Source organism: Eleutherodactylus coqui, chromosome 4 (assembly GCF_035609145.1).
Source record: "Eleutherodactylus coqui strain aEleCoq1 chromosome 4, aEleCoq1.hap1, whole genome shotgun sequence".
Lineage (NCBI taxonomy): Eukaryota > Metazoa > Chordata > Amphibia > Anura > Eleutherodactylidae > Eleutherodactylus > Eleutherodactylus coqui.
This window is the reverse complement of record NC_089840.1, coordinates 274,684,698-274,693,871: the sequence shown is the minus strand read 5'-3', so window position 1 is coordinate 274,693,871 and position 9,174 is coordinate 274,684,698. Positions and strand designations below refer to the sequence as shown.

General features: G+C 38.9%; 1 protein-coding gene across 1 annotated transcript in view; it reads right to left on the bottom strand.

The window, feature by feature from the left end:
* Window positions 1-973: 973 nt before the first annotated feature.
* The window catches only part of LOC136624508 (zinc finger protein 585A-like), a 44,455-nt gene continuing 36,254 nt past the window's right edge, over window positions 974-9,174 (bottom strand). Inside the window, exon 6 of the mRNA XM_066598494.1 lies at window positions 974-2,671. Coding sequence (XP_066454591.1) covers window positions 1,062-2,671 — 1,610 coding nt within the window. The 3' untranslated portion in view covers window positions 974-1,061. The remainder of the gene's footprint in view (window positions 2,672-9,174) is intronic.

Sequence of the window (9,174 nt, the reverse complement as noted above, 5' to 3'; positions counted from 1 at the left end):
AGATTAGGGAACTTAGATCATAGAATATCCACACTAGGACAATTATTCAACCTATTGACACTATTATGGCCTTCAAACACATTGGGTTACACATTCATTCAAACCCAGACAACGAGACAGCTTGTTTGACAGGGTTCTTTGTCATATAAAATGAACCAAATTTAGACCTTAAATGAACCACTCAATATAAATGAACATACTTACCTAACTTTGAACAGACAAAAGCACAGAGACACAATGAGGGATAAGAATAACAGTTTCTTACCAGCCAGCATGGTCCTGATTATGGGTCTGTGCATTCTGTCCGTTCAAGAGTAAGTCGGATCAGAGGTTCTGGTCACTTAGTCCCTGTTCAGGCGCCAGCTGTTACACCATAGGCCGAGCCCTTTCTGATTATCATAAGCAGGGCTTCAGGTATATTCATACTTGAGAGGTATATACGGAGAGGTGGCATATGTCACCAACAAAATTACTCCTAAGTTTACATGAAAATATGAGTCAATTGTTATTAGGCAAAAGACAATAGGACAAGTTAAACAATTTATTTCATCACAACTTATATGTTAAATCTTTGATACCTCATGGTATTCGTGTTTTGTCTATTACCCTTAAAGTTTCAATAAAAATCTTTTGAATACAAAACATTTCTCACATTATCAACGTGAAAATGGCTTCTCCCCTGTGTGAGATCTCAGAAGAGTAACGACAGTTGATTTATGCATAAAACATTCACCACAATCTAAACATGTAAATGATGCATAAAACATTCACCACAATCTAAACATGTAAATGGATTTTTTGCCACATTCTGAACATAAAAATGGCTTCTTCCCTTGTGTGAATTTTCTGATTTTTAATGAGAGTTGGTTTCGGCTTAAAACATTTTCCACAATCAGGAAGATACATGTCTGATGTACAGCGAGATGTGATTTATGTTTAAAACAGTTCCCATATTCTTAACATGAATGTGGCTTCTCCTCTGTGTGTTTTTTCTAATGTTTAATAAGAACATATTTATGTGTGAAAAGATTTCCCATATTCAGAACATAAAAATATCTTCTCTACCCTGTGTGAGTTCTCTGATGTAACATAAGACTTGATTTTCGGTTAAAACATTTCCCACATTCAGAACATGAAAATGGCTTCTCCCCTGTGTGAATTATCTGATGTCTCACAAGACTTGATTTTTGGTTAAAACATTTCCCACATTCAGAACAAGAATGGGGCTTTTCCCTCGTGTGAATTCTCTGATGTAACACAAGATTTGACTTTTGGTTAAAACATTTCCCACATTCAGAACATGAATATGGCTTCTCTCCTGTGTGAATTATCTGATGTAACACAAGACTTGATTTTTGGTTAAAACATTTCCCACATTCAGAACATGAATATGGCTTCTCCCCTGTGTGAATTATCTGATGTAACACAAGACTTGATTTTTGGTTAAAACATTTCCCACATTCAGAACATGAATATGGCTTCTCCACTGTGTGATTTCTCTGATGTCTCACAAGACTTGATTTTTGGTTAAAACATTTCCCACATTCAGAACATGAATATGGCTTCTCCACTGTGTGATTTCTCTGATGTCTCACAAGACTTGATTTTAGGTTAAAACATTTCCCACATTCAGAACATGAATATGGCTTCTCCACTGTGTGATTTGTCTGATGTCTCATAAGACTTGATTTTTGGTTAAAACATTTCCCACATTCAGAACAAGTATGTGCCTTCTCCCCTGTGTGAATTCTCTGATGTAACACAAGACTTGATTTTTGGTTAAAACATTTCCCACATTCAGAACAAGAATGTGGCTTCTCCCCTGTGTGATTTCTCTGATGTTTAACAAGACTTGATTTTTGGTTAAAGCATTTCCCACATTCTGAACATGAATATGGCTTTTCCCCTGTATGAATTCTCTGATGTTTAACAAGATCTGATTTATTGTTAAAAGATTTCCCACATTTAGAACATGAATATGGCTTCTCCACTGTGTGATTTCTCTGATGTCTCACAAGATTTGATTTTCGATAAAAACATTTCCCACATTCAGAACAAGAATGGGGCTTTTCCCTCGTGTGAATTCTCTGATGTAACACAAGATTTGATTTGAGGTTAAAACATTTCCCACATTCAGAACATGAATATGGCTTCTCTCCTGTGTGAATTATCTGATGTAAAACAAGACTTGATTTTCGGTTAAAACATTTCCCACATTCAGAACAAGAATGTGGCTTTTCCCCTGTATGAATTCTTTGATGTTTAACAAGATCTGATTTATTGTTAAAAGATTTCCCACATTCAGAACATGAAAATGGTTTCTCCCCTGTGTGAATTCTCTGATGTAACACAAGACTTGATTTTCGGTTAAAACATTTTCCACATTCAGAACAAGAATGGGGCTTTTCCCTCGTGTGAATTCTCTGATGTAACACAAGATTTGATTTGAGGTTAAAACATTTCCCACATTCAGAACATGAAAATGGCTTCTCCCCTGTGTGAATTCTCTGATGTAACACAAGATTTGATTTTTGGTTAAAACATTTCCCACATTCAGAACATGAAAATAGCTTCTCCCCTGTGTGAATTCTCTGATGTAACAAAAGATTTGATATTCGGTTAAAACATTTACCACATTCAGAACATGAATATGGCTTCTCCCCTGTGTAAACTCTTTGTTGTTCAACATCTGTTCTGTAAATTTTATTTTGTTTAACATTCTTCAATGAATCAGAAGATGAAACATGTTTAGAAGGATCAGAAGATAGATTTCTGCTGTGAAGGGCTGAGGGCATATTTGGGATAATAGCCGGCTTTTCATTTGTATCTTGTATGATACCAGGATCTTCCACTTTATAATCTGTTGATATCAGATGTCCTTTGGAGTTTCTAGTTTTGTCATCTGGCAAGAATAAAATGGATTTTAATATTTTTGAATATAACATTACAATTATACTAATAGTTTATGACATTTGCATATAAATTGTTAAAGGGTTTTCCCATTCACAGAAGCCACAATAATTTGTGGAGCGCCTAATCTACTGACAGCCATCCTAAAGGACCAATTATTTCAGCCAATAAGCTTATTTGTTTTGTTTTCCCATGCGTTGAAGTTTAATTAGTACATACAGCTGGAGCTCTCAGCTGCTGATCTTATCCATGGCTCATACAGCTAGTAAGGTTACAGAGCAGGAGCTTTAAGAAAGTATCACACATTATTCAGGTTGTCCTGCACTGGACAAACAGTACAGGAATTACAGAGAAGTGCAACGTGTTTTGGAGTGTTTATAGACAGATTCACCTCCTTTTTCAAGCGTGGAACTAATAGATATAAAGCCTCTTACATTAAAAGCGAACCTAGAGGATCACTGGTGCCTGCAAACTCCTCATCCAAGTAAGTGCATCCTCTATTACTTTGTAAACTTTTCACTAATCACTAGGTGAATTGCTTAATATCAATGGATGACAGAAACATGGGCGCAATGACAGATCTCAACAACTCCATGCTGAACTGTTGAACCCTGGCATATTGATTTAATCTCTTCAAATGCAGAACAGGTCGGACAGTGCCGTCCTCCTTGTGAAGAGATTGGAATATAACCCCCTGCACTGTTTATGGCGAAACAGGGACAATTACAACCTTAGAGGAGAAAGTGTGTATCACATAAGCCAAAGCATTGCACTATGAAGGAGAGATCGGAATTTTGGAACTGAAGAAGCAATCTTTGGGTTTGTAGAAAACTATATGGCATAGCTCGAAGAGATAACCTTCTGAACATAGATGTCTGAGCCATGAGTGAGTTAGGTCTCCTTGAATAGGAAAAGTCATCACCCCACTCTGATTGCCTTGGTTCTGAACAGCCATACACATAGAAGATTTAGTATAGGCGGACTTGGAGTATAGTGGCCAGGGACCCCAGGATGGGCGCAGTTTGTAGGAGAGCGTTATGTTTTGGAGTGGCAAAAGAAACAAAACTGGAGACTCCTCTTCTGTGCAGAACCACGCATGGCTGGCTTTGTTTTCTGGTAGATGAGAACTCTTACCACAAATAGCTTTAGAAACATTATTGGCTAGTCAAGAATGGGCAATGAAAATCAGTGCCACCTGGGATAAGGACAAAGGAGAAGCAGTCCTGCAGCATCCCCATGGGCTGTAGCCACATAAGATACTGCCTTCCTCCAGCAGGACCACCACAGCGGTTTCCCAAGCTGTAAGAAGGCCTGCAAAAAAAGAGGAAATGGAACTGTCTCTCATAGGGAAATCTTCATACTCCCCAGCAATATGCCACCCCAAGGAGCATCTGCTAGGGGGCTCGGTATAGGTTGACTGGTTTCGGTGGGTGGGTGGGGGGGTTGGAAGTGGAGTAAAGAAAGTTGGCTGCAGTGGTAGTGGTAAAAAGAAAGAGGAAGGAAAAGAGGGAGGAGAGAATACTTACCTCAGTGGAGAAAATACTCACCTAACTACCATAGACAGTAGAGCTCCGAGACTCTGAGCTAAAACTGATTAGCTGGCTTCTGCAGGAGGTGTATAGCTGGGAGGAGAAACTAACACTTTTTTTTTTGCTTAGTGTACACCCCATAGTGGTAGTAGCTATACCCATGGTTTTCAACTGTGTCTCCCAATGCAAAAGTCGAGAAATAAACAGTGTTTTTTTTTATTAGGATTGTAAAAATCTAAAGTAAAATAAAAAAAATCTACAAATTGGTATTACTACATCCATAAGGGTCTACTTAGGTCTCCATCAGAAAAAAAAAATAATGAAAAGCTATCAAAAAGTTTTATATGTTCCCCAAAATGGTACCAATGCAAACTACAGGTCACCCCACAAAAATCGAGCCCTCACACAGTCCTATCAATGGAAAAATGAAAGAAATAATGCAGGTAAAATCTAGCGTCAGAAAATCATTTTTTCTTAAAATGTATTTAACTTTTAAGCATTACTACATATTAAAGAACTGTATAAATTTGGTATCACTGTGCTCCTACTGACCCACAGAATTAAGAAGTATAATCCAAGACAAAATGTAATAAAAAGCAATCAATCAAATTCTAAAATAGTACTAACAAAAACTACAAGAGGTTAATATGGATTTTTAAAAAACTGCTCTTGTGTGCGGGACTGATAGTTTTACTCTTAATGTGACTTAAAAGGTCCCCTAATTTTTGCTTGAGTAACGTATTATGAAAAAAATTCTTAACATTGTTTTTGGCTAAATAAGGCAACATTCAGCAGAAAACCCTGACAACACAGACTACATGTAGTCTCACCTGGGGGGTCATCTGTAGGAATCCCCTCCTTACACGGCTGATCCCCCCTCACATGTGTCTCTGTACCATCAATAGGGATCAGATCTTTATCCAGTTTCACCAGCTGTGAAATAAATATTGTAAAAGTCATCACACAGTTGGAGAAGTCGTGTGGAAGGTTTTATATGGCCAGAAAAGGTCATTAATTAGTATGAGGAGCCGGAATGACATGACAGCAGTAGTGATCTGGGCCAAATAGCTGCAGGTCTCCTGTATAACTCCAACCTGTTGCTTCTTTATTCCAACCAGAAGTCTCCAGAACTAGAAAAGATGCAGAGATCTAATGTCTGTGGTTGGCTGTAATCCCGCCATCTCCAGCTTTCTCATTACACAATTATAAATATATATATATATGTGTGTGTGTGTGTGTGTGTGTGTGAAAGCCCTCACTCACTCACTGACCAGTTCTCTAACTTCCCGATGTCATACAACCATGAAATTTGGGATGATCATTCTTTAGGTCCTAAATAGGAAAATCAAAGGGGTCATGGTAAGTGCACCCCTATGTAATGTAACTTCTCAGTGTCGTACAAGCGTGAAATTTGGCTCAAGCATCCTTTAGGTCCTATATGGGGAGAGTGGAAGTGGTGGCACATTCTGCAGAGGGACATCGGTACTTGCAGCCTGAGGAGAATCTAACGCACTTCTATATGTATACATATTTTGTTCCTCGGTTACTCTAAACTAACCTTGACTTCATAAAATTTTACGTGCAAACAACATGTAAACACCTGGATCAAATTAAATTGGGCATGGCCGAGCCTATCAGTTAGTATACATATAAAGGGAAAGCCCTCACTGACTAAGTAATTCTCTTACTTCCCGATGTCGCATAAACATGAAATTCGGCATGACCATTCTTTAGGTCCTAAATAGGAAACGTAAAGGAATCACAACTCAAAAATTCAATGCTAAGTGCAAATGTATTTGCACACCTGTGCAATGTACCAAATCTAATTCTCTAACTTTCCGATGTCGTACAATCATGAAATTTGGCAGCAGCATTCTTTAGGTCCTATATCGTAAAAGTATAGGTGTCAAAACTCAAAAACTACAATGCTTATTGCAAAAATACTGGCACCCCTGTGTAATTTACCAAATCTAATTCTCTAACTTTCCGATGTCGTACAAACATGAAATTTGGCAGGAGCATTCTTTAGGTCCTATATAGTAAAAGTATAGGGGTCAAAATTTGAAACTACAATGCTTATTGCAAAAATACTGGCACCCCTGTGTAATGTACCAAATCTAATTCTCTAACTTCATGATGTCGAACAAACAAGAAATTAGGCATGACCATTCTTTAGGTCCTAAATAGAAAAACTAAAGGGGTCACAACTTGAAAATGCAATGCTAAGTGCAAAAGTATTGGCACCCCTGTGTAATGTAGCAAATCTAATTCTCTAACTTCCCAGTGTCATACAAACATGAACTTTGACAGGAGCATTCTTTAGTTCCTAAATAGGGAAAGTAAAGGGGTCACAAGTCAATTATTCAATGCTAATTGCAAAGGTAAGTGCATCCCTATGTAATGTAGTTTCCTGTTGTCGTACAATCGTAAAATTTGGCGCAAGTATTCTTTAGGTCCTAAATGAGGAGAGTGTGAGGGGTGCCATATTCTGCAGAGGGACATCGGTACACGCAGCCTGAGAAAAATCTAATGCTCCTCTGTGTGTATACACATTTTATTCCTCAGTTACTCTAAAGTAACCTTGACTTCATAAAATTTTTCGTGCAATATATAATTAGACTGAACACAAGACCTTGTCAGCCATCCTACTGACCAGAGAGATTTCATGAGACCTTCTCTCCATCTACCTGATCATCCTGTGGTAGAGAAGGATAGGGACATCTCTCCGCTGCTGTTCTCTTACTGGTTCTACCTGCAGAAAACACAGACAGCCACTGACTTTATTCTCTACATACCAATAATAAAGGCCGTGTGGATTTAGTCCTGTCTATTACCTGGTAATGGGGGGGACTGGTGGTCCTCCATCATGACGTCCTTGTACAGATCCTGGTGTCCTTCTAAATACTCCCACTCCTCCATGGAGAAATAGACAGTGACGTCCTGACACCTTATAGGAACCTGACAACACAATGATACTGTCATCACCCAGACATGTTATGCCGCCATAGCGTTACTGAATAATGTCCCAGCATTCCCAGCAGCGTCACCTCTCCAGTCAGCAGCTCAATCATCTTGTTGGTGAGTTCTAGGATCTTCTGTTCATCGATCTCCTCCAGTATCAGGGAGTGAGGTGGAGGCCCTGTGATTGGACTAAGGGGTCTTCCCAATCTATCAGATACCGGGGCCTGACAGTCGTCACTAGAAGTCTTCTTCACTACCGTGTAATCCTGTTTATGGGGAGATACATCCATAAATATCCCTGCAGACATTCCCGGAGTCCTTCATGTCTCCAGTTATGTCCAACAATTAGTAAGATTCTCCTCACATCTGTGTTCATCATCTCCGTTGTTCTACTCAGTCACAGGAGCAGAAGAACAAAATGATCAGAGTTTTGGTTCTGTCAGATGACAGACAATAATGACTCCCAACAACCTCCAATTGCCTTATAGTAGATCTGTTGGGTTTCCGTCATTCTGCCAGAACAACCGACTCTATTATTTTCCCGGAATTTATGATGAATCAGCAGTAAATCCTCTGACGTAGATGTGACCAGAGACTGACATAGATAAGAATGATGGAACGTGACGCCATCCCCAGAATCTCTCACCTCTCCTGTAAGCCGGAAGAGTATCTCTAGGGTGAGGGTGAATATACCCTCCGCCATCTTGTCCCTCTTCCTCTCCATTCTTGTCGGGTCAATCAGGAAAATGATCTGCTATAGAAGATATCAGCTGAGTATCCTGAAAGGGAAGAAGAGAAGACAATGTAACCCCCCCACCCGCAAATCTCTGTATTATAGTTGATTCAAAGACAGCAATGAATATGCGTGTTTTTAGACGGGCGATTTTTAGTATGATTTCTGTGCGTTGCGGGATGCACACAAATTGCACATGAAAAGAGCCCATTATTTTACATGGGTTAATTTACATGAGCGATTTTTCTCTTGAACTGATCGCAGAATGTCCTATTTTTGGGTGATACTGCTTATTATTTTCTTTATAACAAAAAAAAAATTGCACCACAATCACATGCTGTACGGTGTTTATGCGAGTGCACCGTAAATGTTCTGTTTTTCTATTTTACTATTTGAACAACATGCTATTTTAACACACGTGAAAATCTCATGTGCAGCGATGCTTTTTTTCACAAAACACACATTGCACCAACAGGCAAGAATGCATATTAAAAGTTCAGTATTGGATCAGTCTTGCATGCGCCAATATAAGTACGGTCTAAAGATACATAAGCACAGACATTTAAAAAGTTGTGCCCGAGATTCTCGGGCGCAACAGTGATCAGTTAACACTTGGCCATCCCATCCATGTGCATCCGATGTGCGGGACACTACATAGTGATGTACTATTATCAGCTGAGATTCGGACAAGAACGTGACATGCTGCTATTTTTTTTCTTGGACTATTCATCCGAATAAACAAAAAAGTATATGTGAATCTTCCCCTATTAAATGAATGGATCTGAAAATGAATGAAAAAACGTCGTTGTGCGTGTACCCTAAAGATGATAAACACAATAATGGGATTTTTACCGCAAGGTTTATTGACCCGAACTCAGAGCATTACTGGGACCTATGATGCTTTGAATTCTGGTCAGTAAAACTCGTGGTTGGACTGGAACACACGTCCGTATCACAGATGAGGAAATGTGTCCGTAATATCCTCAGCTGAAACTTGCCTTTAAGAAGGTTTATCACAAAAAAAAAATAAAATTACTAACT